This window comes from Pseudopodoces humilis, chromosome 3 (genome assembly GCF_049639895.1).
Source record: "Pseudopodoces humilis isolate 2021_Gansu_Grassland_sample_001 chromosome 3, ASM4963989v1, whole genome shotgun sequence".
NCBI classification, from domain to species: Eukaryota; Metazoa; Chordata; class Aves; order Passeriformes; family Paridae; genus Pseudopodoces; species Pseudopodoces humilis.
The window spans coordinates 45,215,814-45,235,786 of NC_142202.1; the positions used below are offsets into that span (position 1 = coordinate 45,215,814).

Here is a 19,973-nt window from a genome sequence, read left to right on the forward strand (position 1 = left end):
ACTACTTCAAGAGTGTAATGTCACTGATTTAAGAAAGAAGGGGTGAGTATGTTTTAAGGGTTATAAGGCCTATATTTGGTTTTCAAAAGGTCTTGTGACTTCTTGGTATCTTCTTTGTCCTTTGGCCCTTATGTCTATTCTGTATCTTGTTTGCTCTTATGCTTCTCTTCAACATTTTGCTTTAAAAAGCAAAAAAATTGCAACAAAAAATAGAATACTTGTTTGTTCCTGAAGCAGCTGTAGCATTTTAAGCTTTTGAATCTGTAAGCCCATTTAAAAAAACATGACTTTTTGTTTTGTTTCCTGTGATTTGCAAGCTTTAAACTGAAAACTGGAAGATCAGAATGATCACTGAAGCTAAATGGTGATATATCAAGGAAAAGTTTTGGAAGGTCACTGATTAACTCGTAGCCAAATAAAAGCTGAGCCAGCTGGGCTGTCAACTGAAATTTTAATGTTGGTGTACCAAGAAGTGGTGACTCATGTCCTCTTTGAGTCTAAAGCCTTTCGAAGAAGCTAGGGGAATAATTTCATCAGAAAATGCTGTAATGCACAGACAGCTCCACTAAAACTACAGAAGGTACAACAATGTCAGTCTTTTGAGATCATATGAAGTCCTTAAGCACAAAATGTCTGCTGAACATTTGCGCTAGAGGCTTTACCCTGTGGCCTGTAGTACTGTATAAACTAGGGAAAAATTGCAGTTATTCTGGTAAAACAATATGAAAAAATTAATTGAGAGTAACTTTCATGGGCAAGTTTCTTAATGGAGACTAGTGTTTATTTGTGTCAAGTCCAGGGAATTACATTGCTGATGGAAATGTTATAATTGGAACTGAGCATAAAATACCAGGAAAGTAAGTGTGACTATGTATGTTTTCACCTTGACTTTGGACCATGGCTTGCTACCCTGAGAGGGCACAGGTTACAGGCTTGGCATCAAGGACAGGAGAGGCAGGTAAAATTTCTTAGGGGTAAGAGGGTCCTTGGTGAAATGCTACCTTTATGGCCAAGAATAGCTTCTATATTTGCTTCAGCTGAAATTGGCTGCATCTGGTCTAGACAAAGCATTTCTATTTTTCCCGCAAGCAGAATTCTGCTGGAACATGAGAAGTCTCTGATGACAGGATTACACATAGTCCCAGAAATGGCCGAGTGCACATCAAATTTAAAAGAAAAAAACTGAATTAGGACTTGGACAGTGGAAATTAGGGAAGACTTTGTTATTTGCTGACAGGACTGCCATTAGTAAATGGTGCTAAAAATAGCAGTCACAAGAAATTGGCAGGAGAGTGAAAGTTTTTGAACAAAGTGACAGTACTGTAATACAAAGCTGTTGAAGCTGTAACCCAACTGACTCATTGTCAATGCTGCATCAGATCTGGGAGCTGAAATAGGGACTTCCCTGCAAATTTCGTAAACTGCCTATGACACAGCCTAAAATTTTGTTAATTAAACAGCTGTTCTGCTTCAGTAAGGAACTGGTCCATAATTCAAATCATATTTCCTTTGGATTGTTTCTTCCCAAAAGTAGAAGAGCCCTGAGCAAGAATTAGTAAAGTAGTAAAACTTTCTTTTCTGTGGTTCTAGGATCATTTCCACTTATTGCTCTTGCTTTCAGCCTCATATTTTTTTATTCCAATCTTTCAGCATGTTTTCTGTCTTTGCTGTTTGACCTGAACTTTCAAACCTGCTTTGAGGTTGCAGTCTAATACTGACAACTGAGTATATTTCATGTACTTATGTCAGTCTGGTTTTATTAAAGTGTTCTACTCTTTTAACTGGAGTGTCTGGAAAAATAGCTTCAAAGAATAGCTTCAAAGAATAGCTAAGTTCAGGCTCAGGACCTTTCATTTGTTCTCTTTTTAAGTAGTGCTGTGGAATTATGTAGAACAGTTGAATAGCTAGCACCTTTTTGCTAGCACCTGACCACACAATAGTTGTCAGTCCTCCTCTCTCACAGCCATGCATGATTCTAAGACACCTTTACCTAGGCAACCTGCTTTGCTGCTCTTTTATCTGAGTACCTCATTTCTGTAGTTCTCCTCAAAAGAAGTTGTTAGCATACCTTTCTGTGAATTAATCTTTCAAATCATATGGACCTGAGATGAGCAGGATTAATTAAAGCATTAAAGCAGCAATCCTACAACTATCAGCAGAACTCCAGCAGCAGATATGATTCGAGATGGGGCTTTTGTGTTGGTTAATTGTGGAATAGAAGACGATATCATCTAGCTAAGATGCTATAGTGGTCTTTGTGACAAGTGGCTGAATGCCGTTCTAAATTCACTACAGCCACATACACTGTGTTTTGCAAAGCAGATACTGAATGCTTTCAGTTGAATAGGAGATAGTGATTTAAGCTTGTGAACCTTTTATACTGCACTCTTTATTTTTGTGCTCATCTTTTCTCCATCCAGTGTATTAACAGGAGGAACCTGAAGTAGTGCATCTCTGAGCAGATAGTTGTTACACATCATGAGCTGTGTAATTGCAACAGACTTCATTGGCCTTCCTGCTTACTAGACCAAAACTGCCAAAATCACTCTCAGTGGGGCCTGCAAGGGAACAGAAGGAAAGAAGCACAGCCTTGGGGCGGTGATTTTAAGATTGGGTTGGGTATAAGATTTCCAGTTTTCAGAAACACAAAGATCCTGGGTCAGTGAATGACCCAGTGTGAGCTTGGAAACTGTGTTTGGGTCTGGCCACAGAAATAACCACAGTCATTGTGGGTCACTGGAGAATTGAGTGGGAGAAACCTAATGAGGTTCAACGTGGCCAGTGCAGGATCCTGCACCCGGGCAGGAACAAGCCCAAGTGCCAGCCCAGGCTGAGGGCTGATCTACTAAAGAGCAGCTTGGCAGAGAAGGACCTGGGAGTGTTGGTGGGTGAAAGATGACCACGAGCCAGCAGTGCCCTTGCAACTGTGATAAATGTAACCTTGGATAAAAATTCGTGAAAGAATAAATAAGTATATAACTAGATTTGTAACAATGTAAAAAGTATATAAAATATAGTGTGGCCGAAGAATTTCCCCAAACCCAGCAGTAACTACCCATTCAGGCAGTAACAACCCTAGGCAACGTTCATCAGCCTGAAAGAAAGAGCAGGACACGAACGGTTAAGCCAAACAAAGAAAGGAGCCAGGCCGAGATGGCTATCGACTCCACACCGCACCTGGGCACCCCTTCCTGCAAACCCCGACTGAAGATGCAATCAGGCCGGACAATAAGTGGAAGCCCAGCCGAGATATCTGTCGACTCCACACCAGACTTGGATACTTCACTCTGAGAGCCCAAACCGAAGATACAATCAAGAAGCACTCAGAACTTTTACATACGAGAGGACTCTGCCCAGTCGTCTATTGATTCAGTTCCACGGTTCCAGGAAATTCATTCAACCAGCCATCTAAACTCTTTGTTGAACAGTAACTGCTCAGAGTTTTGGCCTCAGGACACAAAATCCCTATAAAAACCCCGGACAGTCTACCCTCCTTCGTGGATTTGGGAACACCTATACCTTTGGGTATAGACCCCTGTCCACCCAGCGCTGCGCTGTTTATTTTATTGTGGTTTTTCCTCGTTGTTTATTTTTATTATAAAAATTGTTTTATAATAAACTGTTCTTTTATTTAACCTAAATTTGCCTTTGCATTTATAACACAGCCAAGAGGGCCAATGGTATCCTGGGCTGCATTGGGAAGTGTGGGGCCAGCAGGCTGAGGGAGGTGATCCTGCCCCTCTACTGCACTCCTCAGAGGCCACATCCGGAGTGCTGTGTCCAGTTCTGGGATACTCAATACAAGAAAGACAAGGAGCTCCTGGAGAGGGTCCAGCGGAGGCCACAAAGATGATTTGGGGTCTGGGGTATCTCTTATGAGGAGAGACTGTGGGAGCTGGACCTGCTCAGTCTGAAGAAGAGAAGGCTGAGAGGGGATCTCATTAATGCACAGAAGTATATCAAAAGTGAGTTCAAGAGGATGGTGCCAAAGTCTTGTCAGTGAGGCCCAATGACAGGGTGAGGAGCAATGGCCATAAACTAAAACACAAGAACATAAGGGAGAACTTCTTTACATAGAGGATGGCAAAGCACTGGAACAGGCTGCCCAGGGAGGTCGTGGAGCCTCACTGTCTGGAGACCTTCAAAACCCATCTGGACTCATTCTTGTGTCATCTACTCGAGGTGAGCCTGCCCTTCGCAGGGGGGTTGGACTTGATCCCCAGAGGGTTGCAAAGGACCCAACAGTTGTGTGACTCTGCGTGAGATGCGCCTTCTCAGGGGATGGGGCTGCGCTGTAACACGGGACCCTCAGAGGAAGCACAACACACACAGGAAGCGGAGGGTCCGCAGGAGAAGGAGCGCGATTGACTTCACACGGGTGGGGGACCCATCCCCGAGGCCGCCATAGAGGCGGGCTCAGCCCCGCCCCGCCGGCTGCAGGGGGAGGCGCCTGCGCGCGCCGGGGCCAACAGCCTGTGCTGGGCACGCGCCACAGCCCCCGCGTGGGCGGCGCTGTGGTGACGTCACCGCGGTGAGGGCCGGGGCGGGAGCGGGGCCGGGGCCGGAGCCGGCGGCGATGGCGGCAGCGCCGGGCGGGCGCGTCCTGCAGGTGTGCGGGTGCTGCTGATCGCCACGGTGCCTCCTGCAGGTAAAAGATGGAGCGGAGTGCGGGGGACCCGCCCCCTGCCCGCCCTTGTGCGTGTCGGGAAGAGGGACTGCTCTTGGCGGGGCTGTGGGGAGCCGGGACTGCTGCGGTTCGCTGTAAAGCTGAAGCGGCCGAGGTTGCTTGGTTCTGTGTCCTTCCACTGTTCGGGAGTTATAGCGGGGGACACCGCCGGTATTTTGTACTTTAATTGCTTGCAGATATCCAGAAAGCGTCTCGGAAATTCTCTTTGTAGAAGCCTTGTTCGCACTGGTGCAAAATCTCGCTTTAATTGTAAGGACTGGCCGGAGTTACCCTCATGAAGGTAACTCATGAAGGACACATTTTCTCTGTGTCACAGTGGGAAGCCTAATAACTGCTTATTGTCCTCTGTGGTTTCCTGTTTGTCTGTGGAAGATATTTCCAGCCCCTTGGAGTGTGTGAGATAACAGGGCAGCCTGTGTATCTCAGTTCTCAAAGCAGCGTCAGGGAACCTTAACTTGCCGTGTTGCAGATTTGGTGTAACACATACTTTGCTAGTGCTTCCTCTGACAGAAGGATACAGAAGAGCTTTGCAATTGCATGTCCTGCTTTTGACAAAGCCTGAATTGCAGCTTTCCTTCTTTATTGCGACCTTGCCAATAAAGTACTAATAGGCAAACAAGAAAACCCTTAACTCATCGCTTTGTCATAGTGCCACCTGCTCTGCCAAGACCCTGTGCCAGGATCCTCTCCTGGCAGGATCTAGGTTGCTGTTGCAGGAAGCTCAGGATAGCAGGCTGCTGGGTTGTAGGTTTCATTTTCTTGGGGTCTGCTGTTGGACTGTACAACGGTAAAGGCTAAATTATTGTTCGATTTGATGTTTATTTTCTCCTTTTAAAAATTTAATCAATAAAATTTGCCTGCACAGGCAAAAGTGAATTTATGGTAGTATCCCTTGAGAAGGTCAAAGGGCAAAATAATTGTGCAGTGTTGGCATCTTATGTTCTCTGAATTGCATTCTAGATACTGGTCTTAAGTGGGCGAATTAATACCCATCTGGTCCAAATCTCCAACAAGATAAGCCAGATGTTGCAAAATGGACCACTCGATTGTTTAATCATTACAAAAGATTAACCCCTGTGGAACAGGCCACAGACCTTGGGGTTTTGTGTTGTTCTGGAGTTTTTTCTGGTTGTGTGTGTTTTTGTTTTTTTCTTTCTTCTTCATAACATTGCTTGCTGTTGTCACACAATAATGTGGCTAGAGCCCTCACTTTTGATTTTTTCCCTGCTTGTCAACACCACACAACTTACATGCTACTCTGTTTCTCCAGAATATGCCAGAAATAATACAATTGGGCCCTGAATTTTGGTCACTTTGCTAAAGAAGTTTCACTGTAGCTGAGCATACTCATAAGCTTTATTTCTTAATAATGTTGTGCATTTAATTCTAGTTTTACAAACTCCTGTAATTACTTGTGGAGTTCAGGGATTGTATGTGTTGGAGGAAGAAACATAAAACATCCTCTGTTTCTCTTCTTTGTCTTTGCGTAGTATTTCTTAACTTGATGTAAGATAAAGGTGGAAAAGGCAAGGTCACCCGCTAAGGCTTGTCTGCCATGGGAAATCTGGGGATAGCACGCTGCTGCTTACACTGTTTACCAGTGTGGCTTCTCAGTGCTTTAAGCAAGCCTTTTAATTTCATATTTCAAAACTCCAGCAGGTTTACTGGAAAGATATTTGCATCATTTCTTGTGTTATTTGTAGTTTTACCTTGGAGGGTTTCACTTCATGTTGTGTCACTTTGTTTCTCTTTAATTAAAATTTCTGGCCTTTTTTTGAAGGGATCCCTCCTTTGGTGTTGCCTGATCAGTGAGTTCTTTACATACACTCTGGCAGTGGCCACACAGGACTGACAGACTTATCTGGAGGAGGGAAGATGACATCCTTGGGTGCGCTACAGAAGGAAATGGGTAAACTGACCTTGGATACACCAATGAAAGAAATACATGAACTGCCCTTGGATACATCACAGAAGACAATCATTAACCCGGTAACTCCTCTGTCATGTCAACAGTGTCTCTCTTGGGAAATGGGACTTGGCTGTTTTATGCCAATAGTACTGTTTTGCACAGTGAGGGATGCTACTGGGAGCTCTGCATTGCTCAGGTATTTGAGGGAGAATGTCACAGGTGACATGAAGAGCTGATGGTGTTTAGAAATTGTGCTGTAAATGGACAGGACTTCCAAAAGAGGACAGGTGTTCTGTCAACCTTGGAGGATAATCCTGCTTCATGTACAGCTTATGTAGATGTCTGGCATTTTTGCAGAATATGGTGGAAAGTGAAAGTATGATAAGGAGTGTTTTCAGTCCTAATTCTCTGTAAACATGGGTGGTGTCTGGCAGTTCTCATAAAATGTATGTTTTGTGGTGCCTGTAACTTCAGTCTGAACAACGAAACTTGGAATCTGTTTTCATAGTTCATATCTCAATTAATAATAAATCCTGTTTTCTGTGGAAAGCTTGAGCTGACATGATTCAGCAATTGCAAAGACTGGATTTGACGGAATTTTGTTTACCTAGCTTTGAGTCTGGAAACTTTATCTGAAAAGTTCTAGCATTCTCATGGTCTGTGACAGCAGCCTTACTTTGACTTTCCCTAAAGGGGGTACCTGAAGCTGTGTTTTCTGTTGTGCCTTAAAAAATGTGGTTCATTTGAACCTGCCAGAAATAGTATTTTTACTATTCTGTGCTAGACCCCTTTAAAAATATTAAAATTTGTGAAGTATTTATGGGGAATGTACAGTAACACAGACCTGCACAGGACTTCCTTATCTATTGCAGCTTTGCACTGTCACACTCTTGGGCTCTCAGTGAATGTGATTGTTTATTCCCAGTGTATGGTCAATATTGCAAAGTGAATAGAGTTAGGGATGAGGGGGGAATAGTTTCAGCCCCCTTCATGAGAACCCATCTGGAAGAGGAAGGAAAGCTGTGTGATTAACTAGAAGGTGGAAGGGCTGAAGTGCAAAAGGAAAGGGAGAATGAAAGTTGGTAGATGGAGATCTTGGTGGGAGAGGAGATGCGAAGAGAAGGATTCACAGTTGTTTGGGACAAATGAGTAGTTTCAGAGAGAGACTAAGACTCCAGCAAAATTGGGTGGCTGCAAAGGGACTGATCAGGATGATGGGTGAAAAAACTTAGCAGGAGAATTCAACTAGAACTTAGGGGTAAAGAGCCTATTGTGGGAAAAAGAATGAGTATTTGGGATTGGAATATGGAGACAGATGGGAAAGATTGTGCCGATGACTTTGGGGCAGTCTCCAGATGAGGCAGTGAGCAACCTGCTCTGTCTGGCTTTGCTTTGAGCAAGGCATCTCGTTAGAGAAACCAGAGGTCTCTCTGGTCTCTTCCAACCTCAGCCCTTCTGTAGCAGGGCAGACTATGAAAATGTCATTGTTTGAATACATTGTTCCATTAGCAGCAAACTTCATAGCTTTATTATTGGTTTGATTTTGAGATGTATTTCTTCATTACTGTACTGTTCTCAAGCATGCAGAAAATCTGCTTTCCTCCTTTGTGCCCTTTACTCCACCTATCCAACAAGAAATTAGGTCATGTCCCATCTGGTGGGGCAGCTGTCTGATATCCAGCATGCTGGATAAAAGCTTTTATTGCAGTCCTTTCCTCTGTAAGACTCATCTTGTTTTATGAAAACTGCCATTTTCTTTTAGGAAGAACATCATCTTTGAGACCCCTCAAACTCAGTTGACATTGACCAGTTGGCTTTAGAGCCAAGTTTTGGAGGTCTGGAAGAAAGACAGGATGATGGTAGACCATGTCATGTGACAAGCACTATTCTTAATAAATGAGGAAAAAGTAGTAGAAGAGCATCTTGAGACACGAGGAAATTACAGGCACATTCTGTGATGGCAAAGTCTCATTAAGTCTATAGTATTGCATCCAGAAAGTGCTCTATTATGGTCTTGCAGGTTCCACATCTGAGCTTCTGAAGAGTTGATGTGCCACCTTTACTTCTAAATAAATGCATCCTTTTGAATATAAGGAAGTGCTTTTGCCACGTTCCTTACCAGGACTATAGAACTTTGCTTCACTAAAGTGGTCAAGTCCCAGTATCCCTGACCTGTGTGTGCTTCTTCAGTTTGTCTTTGGAGACTGAACCAGTAACTTACTGCTTTATTGCAATAGAGCCACTGCCCCTTAGGATCAGAGTGTAAAAATTAGAACAGTCAAGATACACTTTTTGTTTTTTATTATTAGTCTTGCTATTTGAATAAAAACTATCTTCTGGTGTGCAGCTTGTATTTTAAGGAACCAAGTGACTACCAGTAAGCAAAAGGATTACACTTTTCTTACACTTTTAACACTTAATATCACATTTTGGTCCTTTTCTACTGCACCTGCTAAAGCCAATGAAAATGATGAGACTTAACCTGGCAATGTGCTTGAGAAGCGATTTCTTTTTTTTTTTCCCCCTGATGCACAAGATGACTGAATTAGGTTTTATGCAGTGGGTGGGTAGCTGAGAAGCAAAGTGGAGAGTGGACAGAAAAGGATGTGTATCTACTGGCAGAAATGATCAGCACTCTGGAGTTAGACAATTTCTGTGGTCGTTCCTTTTTCTTCACAGATTAACAAAAATATTTGTCAACAAACACATACCCTTTTCATATCTGCCTCTTTCATGCAATGATCTCTATATTTTAAAAATAAAAATCTCAATTTGTTTTATGGTCTAATATTCCATTCAAGAGTAGTAATTCCAATGTGTTTTTAATTTTTGTTGTTAAGTTACTGGAACTCTTGTTTGTGATTGATGTTTCATTTCAAAGGTATCCTAAAATCTTTTAAACTACCAAAACCAACCTTGGCAAAATTTCCTGTTAGTTAACCAGAGTAAAAGCAACATTTTGTACCATTTACTTCCTTTTTCAATCTGAAGCACATTACACATGTGATGAGATGTGTGACTTACTGCTATGCTTTTGGGTCAGGCCCTGGGAACTTCCACAGTTTAATGTTAAGGTGCTTCCCATCCCTTCCTGAAATGCTGATGATCAGGGTGGGGCTTCTGTGAGCATGTCTTGAGTCTTTGCCTGTGAGCTGTGCCGGGGTGTTTGTGGCTTTTATCCTTTCTGACATATCCTTCACTATGGCTTAACAACTCTCACCATGCTGCCATTTCAGTGCAGTGTAGCAGGCACACATTACCCTCTCCAGCTATTGGTAAGGAAGAAAAGATAGTGAGGCTTTGAGCCAGACTGCCTACTGTAGACACCATAAAATCCAAGACTCTGGAGCAGGGCTGTTTCAGTGCACTTTGCAGTTCCTAGCTCATTAGGATGAGGTATTTTGTTGTGTTTGTGTAGGTTTTACTAAGAAGACACACTGTGACACAGTCTCTTCCTATCATTGTTTTCCCTAATAGAGCAAGAATAAGGAAAAAGGCAGCTCCTGGGGTCAGGGGAGTTGTGGAAGTTGCCTCCTGGTACCAGCAAGGGGCTGATATTTGTCAGCCCTTGGGAATAATCTAATTTGAAGTGAATCCTCTTAATGCTCTATGAATAGCAATACAATAAAATAGTACAACTCTTCATTTGAGAGCTAAGAATGGAGGATGGAAGTTTTATTTTTAATTTTATCTGAAAAGCTTGGTTTTCACAGGGACAAATATGCTAAGTTTTCCCTTGCTGTTGTGGTTTCTTTTTATTAAAAGCTAGTTGTATTTCTTTCAGTGTTGTAGAGCATCATATAATTAAGTTAGAATACTAATTTTGAAACTATTTTGGGTTTTTTTGCCTCCATCACAAAATGGTATTGGAATATTTTTTTTCTTCATTTTTTGTTGTTCTCCCTTCTTCTAGATCATTCCATATGTTGGGACCATACACGGTGGCCTTGTTCCTGGAGAGCTGATTGTGATACATGGGACTGTTCCTGATGATGCAGATAGGTAGAGGCTATGTTGTCATGTTTTGCAGTGTCACCACGTGAGCAAGAATATAATGGATGAAATGTTTCGATGGGCCCTACTTTGGATGGCACACAAAGGCTTGATCTAAATCCCTGTGATAGCATCAGATTGAATGCAGGCATGAAGGGTAATCTGAGACTAACAAAATTGATAACTGAATGTGTCATGTATAGGAATTAAACTGGGATTTGGAGGTATGGACTAGTACTTGTGCCCAATAAGGGGATTCTGTTCCCTGACCTTATCGAAGGTTCATTTGATACATTCTGCTGAAGGTGATGGGAGGGAAAGTGGTGAACACAGTAAGTGAGGAGTTTACACGATATGACTGATGACCATTAAATAAATTTAAACAGTTATATTCACTGCAATAGATCATGGGAGAACCTTTCACAGCTATGTAGGAAGAGAGGAGGACAAATGTTTGTTCAAAGGTTTTTTCTTATCCAGTGACATTCATTATGTCTGCCTGTTTTGAGGCTCCACGGTAAAACACAAATGTACCGAGCCTTTAGGTGAATTATTGCGAGACTGAGCTGAATGTGGTTTGTCTTATTTTTATGAGTAGGTTCCAGGTGGATTTACAGTGTGGCAGCAGCATAAAGCCTCGAGCTGATGTGGCATTCCACTTCAACCCCCGCTTCAAAAGGTCTGGCTGCATTGTTTGCAACACATTGGAGAGGGAGAAGTGGGGCTGGGAGGAGATCACTTATGAGATGCCTTTTGAAAAAGGAAAGTCATTTGAGATTGTCATCATGATTTTAAAGGACAAATTCCAGGTGAGTCTGGGTTGATTCTTCATCTGCAACTGTTGTCAGGCCAATAAAGTAGAGGTATTCTGTATAATTGAAATAAATATTGGAGGTCTAGGTGTCTCTTTTACCTGGGTATAGTCTAACTGCAGAAAAGAGGTGCTAATTAAGCCAAACCTTTAATTTTGTATTGCTTCCCTCCAAATTGGATGAGTAGGCAAGGAACTTCCTGCCATAGCTAATGGCTACTCCACCCTTCCCTCTGTATGTGCAGAGGGCTAACTTGGGATAAACCTGTTCTGTGACTAGTGTAGGACAGCCCTTTCGGAGGGGACATATGAGGTGTATTTTTCTTGCTCTGTTAGACTGTAATAATAGATTCTGTTACATTGATAGTGCCACATGGGTAAATGATCAGGTGGTAGAAACAAAGGTGTGAAATGCAAATTTTAGTGTGGGCAAATGGATCTCCCTTATAGTGATGGAAAGACTGAATCATGGATGAGCTGAACTTAGGTGATCTGATATTTTTAGGACCCTCCTAGGAGTGTTTTGTACCAAATTGTTTCCGTTTTGTACCAAACCAGTATAAAGCAGAGATGTGTGCATACAATTTGTTACATGGCTGGTTTAATGTATGTTTAATACAGTTTTTCTGTTTATTTCCCTGTCTCTTTAGGTGACTGTAAACAAAAAACACTTGCTGCTCTACAACCACAGAATTAGCCTTGAAAAAATAGATACTCTTGGAATATATGGCAAAGTGCAGATCAAAACCATAGAGTTTATTTCTAAGGTAAGTTGTATAGATAGCTGACTTGTTTGATTCACTTCCTCTGTCCTGCTAAACTGCATAGTGGGATTTACAGTGAGAAGGAAGGAGAAGTAGCTACACAGTCCAATGTTGGTAAGGAGATTTTGGTTTCCCCACATTTTAGCATGTGACTCTCATGAGGATTGCTGTCTTCCTGTTTTAGTCTTACAGTTAGGGGCAAGAAAGTGACAAAAGTTTACAGCTTACAGAGTTAACAGGACACATGGTATAAGAATTAATTGGATACTTAGTATAAGAGTGGATTAGGCTTTTCAAATATTGTAGAGGCTCCAGAAAGAGCTCTTGAGTATTCAGTGCTTCTAAATGACAAGTTTAACCATGGCTGTAACTTCTTACTTGGCTTTGAAATGCCAAGGTCAGCCACAGCTGGAGCTTCTTGTGCACATAGCCCTGTTTTTCCTGCTTAACTGACTGATTTGTTGAATGAAGTTAGAAGTGTACATTTATGGGAATGAGAAAGATACTCTCTTTGAATATCTTGACCATGCATGTGGACCAAACTGCAGTGAATTCAAAGTGAAGGCTGTGCTGTGCCTCCTGTCAGCTGCCAGCTCTGCTACTGATTGTAAACTAACAGAGAGTTTTTCTGTGTGAAGAAGGAGAGATCCTTTTGTTCTGGAAGAGTTAGGCTTTTAGAACAGAAACTGAAGGTGATAAATTCCAGGGAGATACAGAAGGTGAATGCCTTTTCCCTTTTCTGCCACTCACTAAGGTAGCCTACCTACTCATGTGAAATACTCTGGGTCTCTTCAGTGCAGTCTTCACTACATTGTCGGCAAAGCTTTTGATGCTTGCTGCCAAATATGAGGTCTAACTCAGGTCGGCAGACTAATAATTGTTTTGGTAGGAAGCGAAGCTGAGCCTAACGAAATCTAAGCTTTAAACATAGGTCTGCTATGTTTAAAGATCATTTGCAAAGCTGGTAAACAGATTTTCATGAGTCCCATTACTTGGCCTTGGGCATGTTGCCAGAATAATATTCCTGCAAAAGCTGTCTGCATCCTGATCTTGGAGGGCTGATTCCAAGAAGAGCTTGAGGGCAAGCAGGTGCTGTAAATTGTCTGACCCAAGCACAAAACATACACTTAGTTTAATCTGTGGCTGCTGATGCTGTATGCTTTTTGGAAGAAAGAAATGGAGAAAGGCAATTCTTTTATTTTAGTCTTTGCTTCTAATACACTCTTCTGAGGAAGAAGTTGGAGGTTTGTATTGAAATAAACAACCTGAAGCCACAATCTTCTATGGCGAAGCTGGAACTGTCTCTGCCATGACCATGTTGCTTGTCTGTCCTTCCTGTGAGAAGGGACAAGGATATAGAGGGCTGCTTAGAATCCCAAGAACCCTGCTGTGTGGACTTGCCATACTGGTATTTCTACCCCAGTGAGGAGAATTCTGTGAGTACCTTGAGATCTTGAGGGCTTGACAGTGCTCTGACTGTTAAATAAAGATTCAAATTGTAATGAGGTGATCTTCAGAAACCTTGATTTGGCTTCAGCAGTGGATCTTCAACTTTTTTGTAGTTTGTAGCCTAAAGAAAAGGCTACATTTCATTTCATTGACATAGCCTTAGATTTCCATCTTAACAGTTCACCATTCAAAGCATGATGATCCTTACATTGTTCTAAACCAACTTTATGCTAAAGTTGTATGACATTAGCAATGACACCTAAATATCTCTCTTTCTGCAGTCTTTACAAGGCTCTCAGCCATCATCTCTAGGAGTAACAAAGATAAGCACAGAAAATGTACGTATATTTGTAAAAGGTTGAGTGAATCTCCCTGTTGTTTGATAAGCTAGATAATTTTCTTTTCTTCTCTTGTAGGGGGAGATGCCAAATGGTTTACAATTGGTAAGTGTTTCCTGTAGATTTGTGGCAAATGTAGAATAAAAAAAAATCAAAAATACTTCACTTATTTATGAGCAGACATGCACAAAAGACTAGAAGAAAGGAATTGACAGTTGACTGAAGAAAGATAATCAGTGAGGTTTTGTAGAGGATAATCCTCTTCTCTGCTGCTAGTACAAATGAGACTATTGTTAAATCATTTAGAAAACCCAAAGGATAAACACAGCATCCACAACCATAAACAAAAAAAATGAAAAGTGAAGTATCTGAAGTTTTAAAGGACTAAATCACATTTGAATTTTTTTCTAATAGGCAAAATAATCTTTATTTTCTTTGCCTTAGGGAATACCTGAAAAGCAAAAGTACTCTGCAGTCATATTCTGTTCACATGTGTGGAACGTGTCTGCTATATCTTCCTCTTGCTGACAGATACCTGTGCACAAGCATTTCACCTTAGAGGTGGAACTTGAACCTAGCTTACATGGTGTATAGATGGAGTGAGTGCTCATCTTTTTGCAAAAACCTGTGCTGGTGGACAGTATCCACACTGGAGCAAGGACTGCACTGAAAAGGGGTTGAAGCCAGGGGTTGAACAAATAGAGTTTGTGGAGAAGGTGAAGTTGCAGTGAGTGCCATAATTTTAGATGCTTTGTCACTTGGCAGCCTGCCTTCTTGAGCCTTTTTTTCAAAACCAAATAACACATAATATTGTAATTTGCAAATGGTGGACTTCAGCAAAAATATGAAGTGCTTCTCCACTCCCTTTTCCCTGTTAAAAGTAATTTCTAACACAATGAAAAAATAAGACAAAAGTACTTGCACTGTCTATCATTATGAGCTGCTGCCAGGAGAACAGAACACTTAGTGTCCCTAAGTACTTCTAGTACTTACGTAACCATGGGACAACAACACACCTTAGCATGAGTCTTACTCCTTAAAGCAAAACTGATAATTCCAGAGATGAGAAGTCAAGTATAAGTCTGAATAATTATGTGATAAGAATTTAAACTATTACGGGGAGTTTCATGCTTACTTTTTTCTTCTTTTTTTTTTTTTTTTCTTTCCCCTTCTTCCCGTCCTTCCACCATTAGTGGTGGCAGAAATAGTTGTAAATAATGTTTGTTTTGAACCCAAGGTGGTAGTCTAAATTAAAACCCAATACATTGATATATTTATCTCAGTGTACATTTTCCACTGTAGTATTAGAATCCTGCAATATGCTGGCAGGAATAACTTTAGCTCTAAGTGCAGATTTGCAATTGTAGACCAAAATTTCTTCCTGCCATAGTAAAGCTCAGCTTGTATAAAAAAAGTGAAAGAAGTAAGTCACAGTCAAAAGTTTTACTGGGCGTGTACTTCCAGGATGTTCCCTATTTTGGGAAACTTGATACTGCAGTTCGTCCAGGATGCACAATTGCCATTAAAGGAGAAGTGAATAAAAACCCTAAGAGGTATGTGTTACTGCTTTTTTTTTTCTGTTACTTAACTGAGGTGCTCTTGAGAATGAGTAGGTTTTTCCGTTGCCTCTGTATATCCTTACTCACTTGCAACTTTGCATCTGGAATCATCTGAAACTACAGTGCAGTTTCCTCAGGAACCAGCAGGATTACCCCTTTAGAGAGGACTTAAAAGAGAAGCTCTGGTGTAAAAAGTGAAGGTAAAACCTGAGTGTCTTACCTACGAAATCTGTGTCATTCTCAAATTTGTGTGTTTGTTCACAGTTGTCCATTGTGCAGGAAGTGTCCGCAAATGCACTGTACAGAGACAGCTTTTATTCTAAAGAGAACCAAGAGTAAGGATCTGGCAGAAGTAGGTGAAACATGAGTGAGGCAAGTTACTGGTGTGCTCAAATGCTGTATAATATTTCTCTGACAAACCTCCTTGGTATAAGCATGAAGGTGCCTAACTGACAATAACTGAGTGATGGAAGTGATGAACTGAGTGATTGAGAAGGATGGAGCACCTCTCCTAAGAGGAAAGGCTGAGAGAATTGGGAATGTTCAGTCTGGGAAAAAAATGCTTCAAAAAGATCTAATTGTGGCTTTCCAGTATTAGGAATTAGCCTATAAGAAACATGGAGAGAGACTATTTAGAAGAGTGTGTAGTGACAGACAAGGGGGAATAGCTTCCAACAGAAAGAGTAGGTTTAGGTTAGATAGGATGAAGAAATTCATTACTGTGAGGGTAGTGAGATGGAACAGGGATCACAGAGGAATTGTGGATGCCCCATGTGTGGCAGTGTTCAAGGCCAGGTTGGATGGGGCCCTGAGCAGCCAGACAAAAAGTGTCCCTGCTCATGGCAAGGGTGTTGGAATGAGATGAGCTTTCAGGTCACTCCCATCCCAGGCCATTCTGTGATTCCATGAAAGCTGATAGGGGTGGAAACAAAGGGCTGCAAAGAACACATTTTCCAAACATGAAATAAAGCTTGGGGAGTAGGAGAGCACAACACAGTCAAAATGGAGTTGAGCAAATGTCTGTGCTTCAGCATGCCTTTTACTTGAAGGGTGGTTTTGGCTCTGCCAAAACATGTCTAAAATTGAAGTGATTAATGAGAAGTGAAAATGATGAGAAGCGTGTTTTCACATTGTGTGTGTATTGCACTCCCGCTGCTTCAGGGCATGTTTCTTCCCTGCAGTATTCAGAGTTCATACTGGAATCCAAGGTCTGGAATCCTTATTCAAAAAGTTTGGATGGACTTCAGATTGGATAGGATAATTAACATTTAGAGAGTAGCATTTATTTTCCTTCTTTTAGCTTGAAAAGTTTATTAGCACTTTTCAAGTGCTGAATGTGCTCAGATGAGTATAAGCATGAAGAGGCTTTTGGCTGTTAAAGCATGAAGCTTGTCTGCTTTTTATGTTTATGCTTTTAAACATATATTTATATAGAGTATATAAGTTATTTCATGTCTTTTGCTCTCCACACAGCTGTAGATGTTTCTTTTTCTTGGTGAAAAAGAGGATTTCACAGCTTGGAAGTGTTGCAATATTTCCTATCTGGACTGAATAATTTTCAAAAGAGGGCAACAGTCTGACAGCTGGAGTTAATTTGGGTGGGGAGGGAATATTTTTTTCTTCAAATGCAGTAAGGTCTTTGCCACAGGTTGAAGCATTCATTTGAATTTGAATGACCGTTCCCTCTGATGACTCTTCTCCAGAGTTCCCCTTTAGGAACCCTGTTTGGTGGGCACGTCTGAGATGGCAGAGTATTCACTCAGCCTGGGCAGAGCTTTGCTGCCTGCAAAATAACATTTTGTATCCATGGCCTCTCAGCAGTCTTAAATGTATGGAGAGAATCTTTGAACTTTTTCTTGGGGTCCAACCAGTTTGTTGGCAGAAAGGATCTGATGTCTTTGGGTAAAACAAAGCCTCCCAATCTCCATTGGCTGAGTGAAAGAGGTGGGGGAGCAGGCAGCTCCTGTATTTTCCTGTGAGAATGCTGCTTCCTAGTGCAGTAGGGGAGCAGCTCTCGGCTCAATAGCTTCTTGCTGCGACATGTACAGAAAGCTGTGAGTGATGAAGTAGATCTAGCAGGGTCATGTCCTACATTTGCTGCCTCCAGCAACGGTTTCTGTGCAGAGGAGACAGTGCCTGCTGGCTGGCTGCCCTGCTTGGCTCTTCAGGTGAATCACAGCCCTGGCTCCCAAACAGCCTGAGTATTGGTTAAGGACTTGGTAAATGGCATTGACTCTGCTGTCATGTCTGTAAACCCTTGGTGCAGTAAACTTCAAAAAAATATCTTCCAGCTTTGCAATAAATCTGAGACCAAGTGACTCAAAGGACATTGCTTTACATCTGAATCCCCGAATGAAAAGCAAAGTTTTTGTAAGAAACTCCTACCTTCATGACAGCTGGGGAGAAGAAGAAAAGGAAGTTGCTAACTTCCCTTTCGTTCCAGGGATGTACTTTGAGGTAAGATTAACTGAAAGACCATAAAACTGAAAAATCTGCCGAACAAATTAACATTGGTGCTTAAATGTCCTATTACTAATACAGATTTAAATAAAATTGCTGTTCCTGCATTTCATATCTTGAAAATACTTAGGATTAAATGGGACCCTAGAGAGCAGAGATTTGTTTTTATTTAGTAAGTTTTCTTTTTAAGTAGTTGCAAAAATTCAACCTGTGCTAAGAGCAAATTTAAATTAAATTGAGTTGGACTTGATCCTTACGGGTCTCTTGCAATTTAAGTTATTCTATGATTCTGTGAATTTTATTGATGCCCCATTTTTTTTTAAATGTTGCTTTTGCATGAAACATTCTCTGTATCAGAAACAGTCTTGCCCAAGTCTATGTTAGGTCATCAGATTGTTTTCCACATCTTATCTGAGCTTAAGTCTTAACTGTTTCTCTTCTTGCTTTCCAGCTGATTATTTTCTGTGATGCCTACCAGTTTAAAGTTGCTGTTAATGGTGTTCACACTCTGCAGTACAAGCATCGTTTTAAACAACTTGAGAAGATCAACATTGTGGAAGTCATAGGAGATGTTCACTTGTTGGAGGTGAAGAGCTGGTAGTTCTTTTCAATCACTACTGAAAGAATTTAACCTCTTCTAATGACAGTGCCTCCTTGTCAAGTACAAACAGGTGCTGACTCATGCTGAGCCTGCCTTTAATCTATCTAGGCTTTTGCATTTGCCTCTCTGAGTTAGGCAAGTACCAGAAATGCTAACTGCAAATTTAATCCTTCTCTAGTTTACAGTTTCCTGGCAAGCTAAGTTAGTGTTTGCTCAGATAAATCTCCTGTATAACTGAACCTAGCAATATGAAAATGCTGCATCATACTTTAACAATAATTACCATTTGGCATTCCTAGACACCATACATTCAATATTGTGAAGTAGAAATGAGACTGAAATAGGATGCAAAGATACAGTTACCCACCTCAAAAGGGATGTTTATAATTTATTTAAGATAGAAGTATGGATTATAATTTTCTATGTCTTAATTTATGTTAGTACCTATAACCTTTACAGTGAGGCTGGATTAAGCAAACAGTTGACCCCTTACTTCAGCAAAAAGCAAGAAGTTTGCTCTTACCTCTTAGCCTGCTGCTGCAATAGCACCTTCTCTGACACCTATGGTTGTGTCACCTTCTGCTTACAAGGGCCTAAGATTTCTAGCTTCTAGTTTTCCAAAGTGAAACAATGGGAAAGTGATTTAGCTGGTTTCAATTACATGAACTTTTGAAAGCTTGATCTTTCTTTTGGAAGATCTGAAGTAGCTCCTAACTGGGTTAAAAATCCTTAGGGTTTAAATAGATGTTTGTGGGTTTAATTTTTAAAATATGTCTGAATCCAGGTAGTCCAAATAGGGTTTCAGCTGAGATGGCACTTGACTACTCAGCAGTGGACTAGAGAATGAATCCTTTTTCAGTCTTGTATTCAAGTATTATCTATGTGAAATAAACGGTTCCTATTCAGTTTTCCATACCAATGTCAGTCTTTTTATATTCCTTTTAAAAATAAGTTATTACCAGTTGTCAATATGTGCCTGAAGGATGTCCCTGTGTATCTTAAGACTGCTAATACTGAAACAATTTCAAGAATAAGATGTACACTAAAAGACTTTAAATGAGCAGATTTAATGTATAAAAAGCATCAATAAAAACATGCGAACTCTGCTTTCTCCAGGTGTAGTTAAGTAGCTATGATCCCTTTTTGGTCTATAATCTTTTTTTGTTTTGTCATGGTCCTACCAGTATCTCCAAATTGGCAAAGTGAGCCTGACTGGAGAACCATTTCCACATCAAGGAATTAGTGATCCACAGAGCAGTTAACCTGAGCAGGCACTGGGGCAGTGCTGTACTGGGGTGGCCTTCAGGACAGTGCTGTGCTGTATGTACTCCTGGGCTGTAGGATAAACTCAATGAAACAGAGGAGCTGGTAGGAAGTTCCTCATGGCAGTAACCACTTGTGT

General features: G+C 41.3%; 1 protein-coding gene across 3 annotated transcripts; it reads left to right on the forward strand.

Moving 5' to 3' along the window:
* The first annotated feature begins 4,527 nt into the window (after positions 1-4,527).
* On the forward strand, positions 4,528-19,677 carry LGALS8 (galectin 8). 3 transcript variants are annotated; one of them, XM_014263465.2, is made up of 10 exons: positions 4,528-4,648; positions 6,468-6,676; positions 10,510-10,598; positions 11,188-11,398; positions 12,051-12,167; positions 13,895-13,951; positions 14,030-14,056; positions 15,416-15,504; positions 17,802-17,967; positions 18,422-19,677. In XM_014263465.2, the coding sequence occupies exons 2-10, from the start codon at positions 6,563-6,565 to the stop codon at positions 18,569-18,571; spliced, it is 1,020 nt and encodes a 339-aa protein (XP_014118940.1). In that variant the 5' UTR covers positions 4,528-4,648; positions 6,468-6,562; the 3' UTR covers positions 18,572-19,677. The 3 variants fall into 3 exon arrangements, with proteins under 3 accessions (XP_014118940.1, XP_005518576.1, XP_014118941.1); XM_014263466.2 differs by lacking the exon at positions 4,528-4,648 and adding an exon at positions 4,730-4,967; XM_005518519.3 differs by lacking the exon at positions 13,895-13,951.
* Positions 19,678-19,973: the final 296 nt, after the last annotated feature.